A 14,590-nucleotide genomic window follows, 5' to 3' on the forward strand; every position below is an offset into this window, starting at 1 on the left:
TGTTCTAGCTTAGAAGCAAAAATTAAATAAAATTAAAATTAAAATCAATAAAATCAAGATAAAATAAATTATAAAAAAATACAAATACCTTTTGCAAAGTAAAAATGAAATAAAAGTACATAAACTGTTAAACAGATTTTCTTTTTTACATATACAATATATGTATTTATATTAAAAAATGTAATTTAATACATTTAATACTTATATATTATAAGTATCAAACAAACAGTACAATAATAAATAATATATTATGCCTAGATTTTCCATATCATGATATTATGGATATGGAAAATCTATGCCAAAATTTTCCTCATTTTCTTTAAGTATGTTTACACAAAATTATCGTATAGATATGATTTGATATAACATGCTAAAAAAATTAATAAATTGTAGTTACATTTACACCCTGTTTTTATTTATGTGCACGGTGCAAAAATGCAAGTGATATAATTTGCACATTTTTCAATTATACAAAAACAGGTTCCCTCAGGAGCGATATGATTTTTATTTGTACGTAGGGAGATTAGCACGTGTTTCTTTATATGCGATTCCCATATGTGATTGCATTGTTATCATGATAAAACAACACATTTATATCATTGATATTAATATTTTAATAAAAAAATCTCAGAAATAAACATTTGGTAATGATTTAATGAATGAGACTACGTAATGATTTTGATAACATCTTATCAACGTAAGTAATATTTATTTAAAAAAATACTTTTTGAAATTATTTAAAGACATCTAAACTCATCAATTGCTTTGATTATTATGTACATTTTAATACATATTAGGCTATATTTTTTTTATTTGTAATTATAAATATTTTCATTAAAGATTCCATAAATGACAAAAGATTAACTTTTATACATCAAGTTTTTTATTCTCATATATTAAAGAGTTACGACATTAAAGCAAATTTGTTTTAATTTAGTAAAAATTTAATTTATTAGGCAGACTAGGTATATGAAAACTCCAACTATCAAAACCAAGTTTGGGTTTAGCTCAATTCGTTATAACGATGTAAACACAATCAACAACCTTTAAGTCTATAAATCAGTGATGAAATTGAATACAAATAAACTAATAAAAATCACTGATCAATTAAATAATTTTAATCTTATAAAAATTACTCATCAAAATAAAATTTAAAAAAAATAAAAATCAATGATTAAAGTCTGTTAATATGGGAGTTGTTTTAATAATTATAAGCTATTGTTACAGCTTACTAATAATTTATTCGAATTAATTTTTTTATTATTTATGCAATTCTAGGAAAATGGTTAATCGAAATTATAAATATTAAATAATTATTAATATTCAGACACAATACAATTAGGATACAGACACATTAGGGTCCATATGGGATTCAAAGACAGGTCTTTCGAATATTTTTGTCAATATTATATTCATACCAAAAATTATTTTATCATATTTTTTCCCAACAATCGATTATATTTTTGGGATTTTTTCCAATATTTATATTTTTCAGACTTGTGCTTCACCAAAATATGCAAAGATAATTTTCTATTGAAATAGTTTAATATATAGTACACATAAAATTTATTTATTTAAATAGTTTTTAACTGTTACATTGATTCAAAGTAGCATATGTATTTTTATACACTGCAAAGATCATTTTACTGGTATGAATAAAAAAAAATTGTCTTGAGCAAGGCAATGCCATAGAATCTTTAAGCAGCGCGTTTGAATGAGTACCAATACATTGTTTAGTGGTGACAAACGGTTATAGCGGTTGACAAAAAATAGCTTGTTTATATTGTGTTATCTTTAAAAAAGACTTGTTATTATCGTTTTTCTTTAGTTTTTGGCTATTTTTACATCTGGGTATTGTTACATATGACATTTTGTTTGAATTTCGATTTTTATCAGGGTTGGGGTTTTAAAAATTGAATTATTAGACACGGAATTATAGTAAAAATACATAAACAAAATTTCTTTATAATATTATTGTTTCAATACTGAAAACTGACGATTTGCTTACATAATCATTATTAAACTATTAAGCTAAAATAATTTAACACTATATAGCGTTTATTAATTTATTATAAAATATATCATAGAATAATACACAATTCCTTTATTTAGCTTGATTGTATTTTACAGTAACCTCTATATTAAAAGCATTGTTGAAATTAAAAACAAATAATTAATATTAAAATAGCTGTTGCTTGCATCAAGCTATTCACTTGTTTCTATTCTATTCAAAACCATTACATAATCGTTACAATGTGTAGAAGAGCATGCGATAATCTTTTAAACATTAAAAACACTACAACCCTTCAATCGCTGCGGTAGGGTTGACCCGTCAAGATCTGAACAAACACAAAGAGCAGGAGATGTAATCGACGGATTTGGCTATTATTGATATCCAAGCCGAAAATATTAATACTTTCATTATAAACACACAATGCTTGTGTAGCTGTCAGTCAAACTTTAAAATACCTGTGTTGAATTTCATCAATCATTTTCAACCCTTAAAGTTCCGAACCATAAAGCTCAATTTCGCTCAATCCCGATGATCCGTTGAACCCTTTGCCCCCAAAGTCGTTACATTGTGACCATGCCGAATGGATAAAAAATATCCTCGGTTCGCTGTTAAAACTTTCAATAGGCCTGTTTGTCGGATTAAAACACCAACAATGCCGTTTCGGGGGTTTGCTCCTTGGAGGGGGCGGTCGTGCCCCTCCGGGGGAGTTTTATTTTTCCTGCCACCCCTACTACGACGGCCGCTAATAAATTTTCGAGAGATTTTTTGTGCACACAAACAGGTACATGCAGCTTGGTATTATTCATTCATAACCCTTTTTGGGTTAAGGGCGGAGGGGTGGTAACTAGTACTAGACGCGCGTGCACCACCCCTATGATGTGTGTGTATATCACCCTGGATGTGTATGTATCAAAATTGAATATAAAAGGATACATCAAAAGTGTTACTTTGTCATTTCTGTACGAACAGTTGACATACCTAACTTTAAACATGCGTAACTATGAATCTAAGTAATTAAACCATAATATAATATTATTATAGTCAGTAATTTAATTAAACGGTTAGTAGTTTTAATAAATTATTGGTAATATACCTAAATAAACACTGGTTATTAATTATTAAATGGTATATTTTTAAATTATTTATTTTAGTTATAATATGACCTAATTTATAAAAGAAAGATAATATGCGTTGTTTTTTTATTATTTTTAATTATTAGCTCTTCCGTTGTGACCTGAAAGGCGTAAGTCCAATGCGTTACAACGGGGTAAATATTAACCACTAGATTGAAAATATGGGAATCCGTATGGGAATAATATAATAATAATTAATATGGGAATCTATAATAATAATTAACATGTGTAATTTAATTTATAACCAATATATGTCACTGCAGCTGGGACCGGTTTTTTTAATAATAGCACATTTTTATAAAAAAAAATTCGAGTGCCACTGCTGGGGATCGAACCCGTAACCTCAGAGTTACTAGTTTGGGACATTACGGACTACGCTATTCCGTCCTTATTTTGAATTTTTCTATTAAAAATCATAAATAATGAATTTTTTAAGCAAAAATCAATAAATGAGCTTTGATATTGTCTCTATAATAAATTGATACAAAATCGATTTTCTGATCGTTTACTAAAAAGTGTAAAACAAAGTTACTGATCATTTATAATTAAAAACTGACATAATTTTTTTATTACTGACCGTTTCACTTAAAAGTTTCTGCAGATCATTTTTTTATTCTTTTGACATTATATTATAAATAAATACTAATATTTATACAATTATATTTAAAGCAATGTAAAGCTTCTAGATAACAAATAATGTGAAAGGTTACTTTAAAAATTGACATATATAATATGGTATAAAATGTTTATTTAATATTCTTATAAGTTTTATTACGGAACACTATATTGTTAGAAGTGAATACAATATAGCGAAAATATACTATGCTAGTAATAAAATTTGGAAATATATATATTAAAGTAATAAACTTAAAGATAGTCAAAAATATAAAGCCACTGGATTATTTGTGATTAATTTGAACGCACGGGGAAAGTTACCCCTAAAATACTGAAAGGGTTAGCGTAAATAAATGTAGCACATTAGCGGCTGTACGTTTGGAGATAATGTTTTGTTAGCGATTTGAATTATAATTCAGTTTTTACACTTGATCAGTTCCGTTTGTTTTGCAGTGAATAGATAAAACGACCTTTGTGTTTATAAAACACATAACCCACCTTGACTAAAAATCATACACCATATAACATCGCATCTTGAATAATAATATGAATGTATTTTTATTATAAATTAGTCGCGATATAGAGTTCTACGAATTAATTAGAAATTGTACTATTAATTTTAACATTAGAAATTGCCCAGATGGGAATCATTTATTAGTTTAATGTGTACATGTGTTGAGATGAATAAATAATATAAATGTGTTTTAACTGTGAAAAATCAACCCTTTCAACGTCGATCTTTCACCCGATTAGAGGATTCGATTTGATTCGATTGGATATTGGACTGAAAAAATTGCATTTTTTTATGAAAGGGTTTCTGTTTGTTAAGCGTAAAAATGCTTTTTATTCCTTTTCGCAATGTGCGAAATTCGACACAGGAATTTGTCGACATATTGGAAAAATCGTTACACGCGATCGTGTAAAACGGTTGATTAACAAGTTAACTTTTATTAAAGGGTAGAAGATATAAACTAGCAGTAAATATTATTTTTGCTTTATGTATAAAATTTTACAAATTGTACAATTTATACAAAACTGCATGTTAAATAAATTTCTTAAAAAAAATCCAATAAAAACATTCATTAGATATCCGTAAATGTCTAAGATGGTTTAAAAAAATCGAATGGAAAATTACGATATCAAAAGTAGTCCTGTACTTGGGAGATTAGCAAATATAGACAATGATATCCTGTCTGCAGAAATAGAAACAAATCTTTAAACTATCTATCTATACGGAGAAGATTTGGGAAGGCATGGAAACAATGTGTATGTGTTCCACGCGAATTAAATCAAGAAAATAAATACGGCGCGTATCCACGGCGCGTATTCTAGATCTTAAAGCTGGTCTCCTTTTCATGATCATTTGATAACCGGGGATAAAAATAGGCGTTGTACTACAACAGTCGTCGTAGAAGACAGTGATTATCTAAAGGTCAAATAGCAAAACCTACCTCGAAGCTCACTGTTAAGAAAAATGTATTTTGTGTGTATGGTGCATTACTGAACTTTAAAGTCTGACCAAACAATAACAGCAAGCTTCTATTGCAGCTGGATCGTTTGCACTAGGAAGTGAAAAACGCCCCCTACTTATCAACAGAAGTCTAAGAATAAATATGTTCTTTAACACGACAATACGCATTCCTATGTGACAAAATTTATTCTCGATAAAATCAAGAAACTTTATCGCATCCACTTCTTTCTCTAGACCTTGCTCCTTATAACTATAATTTTTTGATCGATGCAACACGAGTAAAATTTTAAAATGCAAAATATGTAAAAAGGGGACTATTGGATTATTTTGCATCAAAGCCTCTAAAAATTATGCTAATAGGGTTCAAAAAATGACCGAGAAGTAAGAGAAGATCATATATTCAGAAGAAAATTATATTTTGAAAATAAACACTTAATTATTATTTTTTTTTGTGTCGTTATTAAATGACATTTATTTAGAGATTACCTCATAATATAAATACACTTAAAACATTTAGTTTTTTCTATGCTGTATATTTATTACAAACATATATAAGTTTCTACTGTGTTATTTCAATCTTAAAGTTTAGAGTTTCTTTTTATAAATATATAAAAACCCTTTTTGAATATGTTGAAATAGTATAGTTAAGATTTTTACTAGTATGATGATTTAGTTTAAAATTATTTGTATATTATATAATTTGTAATCAATCAAACCATCTAGTAAAACAAATATGAAAAAATGTATCTTTGTCACTGATTTAAAATCTGACAATAATGCTCTTATAATAATGCTCACCAAAATATAAATAATAAAATCAACTAATCAAAAAATATAAACATGGTATAACAAACCAAAATTTTATTGCAAAGATATATAAATGATCTAGACGGAATATAATTTATATATAAAAAAATATTTTATTAAAAAATTTCCATTTCTATTTCAAAAATATTAAATTAAAACCTAAAGCTCATATTTAAGCTCTAAATAATATGCACTGTATTTTTATCGGAAAAAATATATTACAGAATGATATGAGTGAAATAATAAATATTAACATGCACAGCTTTAAAATATAATATATATAATAAACCGTCTATGACAAAATATTATGAGCATACTAGAAAATTATTACCTAGAACAAAAAATGAATAAATAGGAATTGATGCTGTGGCTATAACAAATTATTATCTGCAATCATTATCAAAAAGATTCTGACTGCTTAAAAAGTTATTGCACATTAATACTTATTCCAAACAATTTGCTATGTTTTATTTTTTATTTACGGGATTATTTGTTACTTCCTACTTAATAATTATCTCTTATTTAAACCATAATCTAATTTATTATGTCAGTAATTTATTTAAACATTTATTAGGTTTAATAAGTGGTCAGTAATTTACCTAAATAACCAGTAGTTAAAAAGTTAATATTTATTAAATGGTATGTTTTTAAATTGTTTAGTTATAATATGACCGAATGTTGATAATTTCATCAATGAATCTATGTATTTATATTATATATATACAATTTAAGATATATTTAATAATATATGTAGCCCTAAATTTCTTATTCTTTATTTTAAATTAGGAATTATTAATTTGTATGAAAATAATTTTGCCTTATTTAAAATAATATTAATACAGTATATGCATTTATATGCTAAATATGTGCACACTCTATTTAGGGTACGCCCATTTTTATAAACGAAGTCACGTGACATAAATTTAATAAATAGGGTGAAAAAGTAGAGGAGCGCTCAGTTTGCAATGTACTGTAGGGGTGCGAAGTCTCCTTCGAATTAGACCAAAAAATAAATTACTGCACTACATACGATAGATAGTGATTTATAAAAAAAGCATAAATGTTAAAATAATAAAGTGAATTAAAAAAAACTCGTGCCATAGATATGATAACAAACGTGAGTATAATTTTATTTTTTTAATTAATCATAATATAAAAAAGTAGATCAAAGATATTATTTTTAATTATTTTGTTATATTATATGAAACATATTAACGCTAGCTCGTAAATTTTTTTTTTAAATATAGTTAATCTATTTATTATTTTTATTAAACATTTTGTTAATTTAATTGATTTAGTGTATATATATTATATATACATGCATTTAATTGACTTTGATATTACGGTGTTATACAATCACGATCAAGTGACTTGCCACGCTCCGTCACGCTCCAAAAATTCAAGGGGGCCAACACCTGTTCAAAAAGTTAATTATTACCATTTCAACCCCTATCTTATTCAAATCAAATCACGTATTTCGAAAAAGTATGACTATCTGTGGACAAACATGTCATGTCACTCCATATGCTATATTTCATTTTATTTTTCACAGCCCCACGATGTCATGCTACTCAAGTTTTGAAGACTATTCCATGGACATCACCGATAGTATTTGCTCTTCGGATTCTGGACTAGAGAGGAGTTTCCAAGATGTCTTCACCCCGTCGACTAATGTGACTCCGATTAAAAATCTGAACAGTTCCGACTATGGCGTGATGTTATCGCCTTCGCCCGTCAAATCAAGACATGCCTTAAAAACAAGATTGTTTCAACAAGAATATTCCACACAAAGCGAATTGAACGATTTTGTATCCGATCTAAAGACGAAAGCCACTTTTTCAACGCCTAAAAAGAATGTTAAAAATAAAGAAAAAGACCTTAACAAACCGAAGAGAAAGTACGCGCACGGTAAAAACAGAGTGACTAGATCGAGAAGTCCGACGCAAGTGTTAAAAATCAAGAAAAACAGGCGTATGAAAGCTAATGATAGAGAAAGGAACAGAATGCACATGCTGAATGAAGCTTTGGATAAACTGAGACGCGTTTTGCCTACTTTTCCGGAAGATAATAAGCTGACTAAGATTGAGACGCTCAGATTCGCTCATAACTATATTTTTGCTTTGAGTCAAATTATGGATACTTTGGATAATTTAGATTCTGAAACGCTGCCAGAAGGATTCACTTTGAACTATGAAAAGCTGCAAAATTACTCAATATCCGGAGAGAAGATCACAAACGAATCTTTCAAAGAGATGTTCATTATGCCAGTTCAAAAGTACGACTACCCAAATTGTAATTATCAGAGCAGCGACTATCAAAATTCGCATTTGCCTAGTGGAGCGAATTTTTGTCAGACTGCTCAAGGTGTTTTAGTCAACGTTGGAAATGTGACAGTGTCTATAAACAACAATGGAGGAAACAGCATCGCTTCTACGAACGGAAGTGGTTATGTATCAAATCCGAGAGCATTCTTTCCCGAAACAGATCCTTATATGACAAAAGACGCTCAAGACCCATTCACGCATATTATTTCTAATAAAAATAAAAAACATAATGAAGGAAGCTTTTCGCAGGAAAACTACGAGCTTTTCAACAGAGCTTTTGAAGCCGCAAGGAACAGCGGAAAAACTACATATGAAATTCCAAATAATAATACAATCATACCTAATACACATTCATACAATTCGCCAAACGGTGCCTATTCAACAGAATATCCAGATTATAGAGCTTATGGATATGGAAATAATACTTACGAGAATTGGAACGAATACTATCCAAATAATTATAAGAATCAATACAGGAGCTTGAACGCCTAATATTTAATATTTTTATTATTGATCTAGTCATTTTTATAATACATTTCCTATGTATAAACGGTGCCTAATGTATTTTTTATATATAATTTATATAGATAGTTAAAAATATATAATGTATTATATTTACGCTAAATTAAATAAAAATGTATTTTTTATAATATTTATATAACAAATAAAATTCATATACAATAAAAAAAGTTTTTCTTATTGTTAATTGCTAAGTAAAAAGTTTAGTAAAATTGACTTTCAGAGGTTTTATTTGTTAAATAAAAATAACGTGTCTCTATTGTGAGCTTTTTTCCGTTGCACTGGCGTCGAAAATAAATCAAAGCATTGTTCAGTAGTTGTCAAACGTTAAACGAGGGCACCGGCGGTGTCCCCCTGAACGCTCATAATGAGCTCTGCATTGTTTAGAAGCAATAACCGGGATTCGAACCCTACACATATATTTATGGTTCCGCGTTAAAGAGCAGGAGCACGTAGGACAGCTGCTGTCGAGCTATTCGAATACTAAATCTGAAAAATTATGTGAGTGTGTGTGTATTATATAAATTAAAAATTACATATATTATTTTAATATAGATATTCTTTAATGAAATAATAATTCCTATGTTAGGATTAAGTGAATGTTATCTTCACAATAAAATTATAAAATTATAATCAACATAAATAGAGAAAATATATTTTAAGAAAAAATCGTTTTTACTTTACTTAAAACGCCGGTTTTCTTCAATTTGAAAAACTCTACTATAAAGTAATCTGTGCTTTAAAATTTAAGGTATCTGATACTTGTGATAGATTAGTTTAGTTACTCGAAATATTTTTTTAATGTTATATAATTGTAGATATCTGATTAGGCTTAAGTTTGTTAATGCGTTCTTATTTTTTTCGTTTTGCTAATATTACATATAGTTTACAAAAAAGAGCTACTAATAATTTACTTAAGCAGTAAAACTTAGACTTAATTATCTTTTTTAATTGGATTTTTTTTTAAATATAAATTAAGCTTTTCAGTGAATCATCACTCTACAAATAAAGCAATAAAATATTTTAAAATGTAAAAATCGTATTTAAAAGTATACAATTTTAGTGGAAGTTGTTCTATTGAAAAAATTTTCACAAAGATTGTATGTATTATATGTATTCTGATGGTAAATGAGATCAGTTAAATGATATATTATGTCATTTTCTGCCACTAAAAAGCAGACGGTTAATTCATTGAGAATATAAATCACTGTACAATTCGCTACATATCGAATGCAACTAAACAATTTTAAATTATCGGCATTCAAAAGAAATTCGTAACTGTCGTATTTATGTCAATAATAACAGAGGGCCCAGATTATACCCTTGAGGTACTCCCGAGTAAGTGAAATATTAAATGACTATTGCATATATCTAAAGATCGAAAAATTCTTGAGAATAAAGAATCGATTTAAAGCTAATAAAAACGTTCCTTTTTCGTGTCAAGATTTCAGTACTAAATAAGTAAAGGTAAATAGTATAACTACACATTATTAATCTTAAATAAAATAAATCAAATATCTGCAAACAATAATTGCTAGGAGTAAGAGTAATGAACACATATAATTTAAATGTCCTCAAAAGCTCTCAAGTCAGACTTTTATTCCAATTAACGAACATTTAATCGACTAGCCCAAGCTCGTCTAATTTAATTCGTTTTGCAATAATTTCCTCGTTTATAATACTTTTTTTCTCTATATCCAACGCCCGTTTTGTTTGCCTCACCATGAGCAAACACGATTCGTTCTGAATATTTGCCCAAAACATTACATCCCGGCGAATGGACCGACAAACAGCATAACAAGCGGATCGAATGAAGTGAATGGAGCATTGCCGATGGATTATGACGGTTCCTAGCTGCCGGCTATATTTTGGCCCAAGGGCTAAACTACCCCTCGCGTTTTGGATATGTAACGCACAATACCACCCTAAACGGCAATGCATTTGCAATGGCACGGTACTATCGGCTGAAGGCAATGATTTATTCATATGTGATGTTAAACTTGATTGCTGCAGCCGGTGTGTGTGTATACAAATGTGTCAAGAGTGATGTGGCCAATTTTTGGATATTCTATAATTTACGATGTATAATAGCTCTGGTTCTAAATCTGCATTATTTAATAGTAACGTCTAAAAGTAATATCACACATAATTACACTCTATGGTTTCTTTGTGTGCAGAAATTGTAGAGAATATAAGCATCCATAAGTATAAATTTATTAACATATATATAAAATATAATGAAATAAACTTATTTTTTTGGTTTGCTTGTCTTTATTCTTATGTATAACTATTATTTTAAATTGCAGAGATGTTGGAGTAGAACTCTTACTCGCTAACTAAAGTTTGTAATTTATTTTTAGTCACCTCTTCATATTAAATATAAATAAATATTATTTATATGTCATATACAAGTACTACTTTTTCGTGTTAAAATGATTTAAAAACTAAGATATAAATAATGTAAAAAATATAAATATATCTACAACTGACTCTTAATATACATAATAAATTCGATATTCTATTTACTTTGTTAATAATATCCCATTACATGTCGGCATAATTCAATACCAATTGTTCAACATCCCTACCGTGATTATTCATTATGTGATGCACAAACTCCGATGACCAAACCGTATAGAATTACGTTGGACTCGGTTTACAGTTTACCCTTCTTTTGTAAACAGTGAACAGCCCCTGGACGCAATTTGTTACCGCCGTAAAAAATGCACATAAAATAAAGGTATTTTAATTTAATTTTATATGAAAATTACACAATTTGGCAATGGAAATTTTCGGTGAGCTTAATGTCTTTGGGCTACTTACTAGTGGAGCAATTTGAGGTCGAATGAATGAGGGAGAACTGCATCGAGGGGTGCAGTGCTAAACTCTTCAACGTTCGATCTATTGTTGAAAGCAAATAGGTGGAAATTTATTACTAAACCGAAAAACAACAATGATCAGTTATTTTTATAGCAATTGTAAATATTTAGCATTTTTTATAATACAATTGAATAAAGTGTTTCAATCAGGAACATTTTTTATGATGCATGTTTTGTTGAGGAATACAGAATAATTAAATTTATACAAATCACTTGTATTAAATACTTGATTTAATGTCACAAATGTGCAAAAATGCATTTTATAATATTTTATAGCGAAAGCGGTATTTAGAAACTAGAATTAGGGGTAACTTTTAATGGGCTAATAAAATTCTACCTCAAATAATTAAATCCCTCCTGGCACTCAGATATATTTTTGTGTGTACAAATATGTTCTAAAAATTTTAACCAAATTGCTATCAAATTTACGAATACATAAAAAATGACACAAATTTCAAAATACATTCCATACAATTTTCGTCAATATTAAGCTGTGAGTCTGTACTAATATTTGTTTTTCATCGTGAAAAAATTATGCTGTTTTGTTATAATAAATTACTTTATAAATTAAAATATGTTAAGTGTTATGATAATATAAAAATTTAGTTTTTCTATCACTGTTAATATCATTACATGAAACAATATATTTTATTAGTAAATAAATAAAATTGCACACTAATAAATGCCTAATGCCCCAGGGGGTGTTGAATCTTCTATTCATTGATTCGCATTTCTCCCTTTGAATATAAATTAAATCAAATATAGTATAGGCAAGTGAATATGTAAAAATATATATATATATCATACATTCATATAAGTAAAAGTATATTTAAATAAAAACTAAAATCTTTATATATTAAATTTACTAGATTAACAGTCATATTCTGAATCTTATGTTACGCTGAATTACTATAAATTCAAATAAACTATCTTAAAAACGGCAAACTAATCGCCATAAAATTATATGAAATGCATTAATTAAACAGTATATTGTTTCGATTAAAACCTTTAAACTTATGTGTTTAAAATTATCCAATCAAAAAAAGATTACATTTATTATTATGTAACAAAATTTACTTATCATTTTAAATATGGAGAGAGGAACAATTACATTTTTAGTATATATATATATATATCATTTTTTTGAGTGCGCACATTAATTGCAATTGTAAATATATTTTCGATTAAAGTTTGCTGTGCTTGTTAAAGTCGGCTGTTCCCTTTTAATGTTGTGCTTGTATAAAGCGTGTAGGGGTTGCAGGTCGTACAAGTCGAGGGTAGCTATTCAGATCCACCGACCGACGCCATCTGGCACATTGGTCGATTGGGGTATTGTTGAACAAGTGCAGTTCGCTGTTTGCGAACGTATCGGAATATCAAATTCGGACTAAATTATAATTTTCATACCACCATTTATTGACTTGTAGATAAGGTATTTAAACTGTAAAATACGAAAGTTTTAATGAAACTTATGTGGGGATGAAAGTAAGCAGAAGCTCCATGAAACTCAATTGCTATAAAATTGCGGTATTTCTACCCAATATAAAACTATTTTGAACGTATTTATGAAATTATGCTATCATTGAGAATGAAATTTTTTGCCTAAATTTGTTTGTGTCAAAGTAATAAAGTTTATTTTAATTAAAACATAATCATCTTATACTCTCATACCGTTTCTGACATTCACTTTCATACGTGAAATAGTAAATTTTAATTCGGTTTAAGTTATACTACTCAAATAAAAAACATTTTAAAGTATGCTACATATTTTTATTGTTATGACCGAAAAGATAACACAGAGCGAAAATAAATTGATGCGCCCTTTTTCGAGTGCTTTTCATCCATCAACCGACAATAACACGCAACTCTCGAGTGCCATTTTAATTTAATTTGCGTAAAATGCAAAAAGCTCTCGACGATGTTTATGTATCGCCATAATAACAAAAAAGCTTTTTAATTCAGCAAAAATTGATGCTGTAAAACGTAGTTTTACAGTGAAAACTGTTTTATTTCAATTTTAATAATATTTTTTTTATTTTAGTATAATGTTATAATAAAACCGCGATACGTTTCCGCGGCACGTGTCGTGCATTAACTTTGTTGTGTCGTGTACGACACCTCACGCACGTGCGCGACGCGTGCGTGCAATCGCAAGGCAGTTGGCAACACTTGTTTGCTCGTTGAGGCAATTTATAGCCCCCTTTCCGCCCCAGGGCTATTTTGTTAAAAAGACGCACCATGTGGCCTTTTAAATATATATATATTTTATTGAAATTATGGGATAAAACTTGGCAATACCCTTACTTATAAAAACTACAGAATTGATAAATTATAATATATATTACTAGACGAATATATATGCTCTTAGGCCGGTTTCACACGTGCCGGGTGGATTTGCCCGGCACCGGGCCGGCGCCGTGTAGTGGGGATGGTGTTGTATGGGCTAGTACCTATCATTTCAGACGTGCCGAACAAATCTACCCGGCGCCGGGCCGACGCTGACTGCCGGGTTGTCGCCGGCCGCGCTCACTAAACTGTCCGGCGACGGGTACCGAGTTGAGTGTGGTGGGGGTAAAACTCAAACATGAACCGGGCCGTTGACAGTGATTGTGGTATCTTGTAATAAAATATAATATATATTCCTCGTGTTTAGGCAATAGCGGAAGAAATAGACCTCGAAATGTTAATTATATTAATGTAATCTCTTTTAATTATCTTAGTAGAATACATACAAAAATAAAAAAATAACGCGAAATGTGTGGAAGGACTTATGTGAAGCCGTTAATCCTAAATTACTGGCACCAGTTGACGGGGTATAGGCAACACCA

At 28.9% G+C, this 14,590-nt stretch overlaps 1 protein-coding gene across 1 annotated transcript; it reads left to right on the top strand.

Annotated features, from left to right (window-relative positions):
- The first annotated feature begins 6,996 nt into the window (after nucleotides 1-6,996).
- tap (Basic helix-loop-helix neural transcription factor tap) lies at nucleotides 6,997-8,856 on the top strand. The gene is made up of 2 exons (XM_088200212.1): nucleotides 6,997-7,157; nucleotides 7,593-8,856. The coding sequence occupies exon 2, from the start codon at nucleotides 7,600-7,602 to the stop codon at nucleotides 8,854-8,856; it is 1,257 nt and encodes a 418-aa protein (XP_088056338.1). The 5' UTR covers nucleotides 6,997-7,157; nucleotides 7,593-7,599.
- The last annotated feature ends 5,734 nt before the right edge of the window (nucleotides 8,857-14,590 follow it).

This window comes from Plectrocnemia conspersa, unplaced genomic scaffold (genome assembly GCF_051122295.1).
Source record: "Plectrocnemia conspersa isolate PC_06_02 unplaced genomic scaffold, ASM5112229v1 ptg000012l, whole genome shotgun sequence".
Lineage (NCBI taxonomy): Eukaryota > Metazoa > Arthropoda > Insecta > Trichoptera > Polycentropodidae > Plectrocnemia > Plectrocnemia conspersa.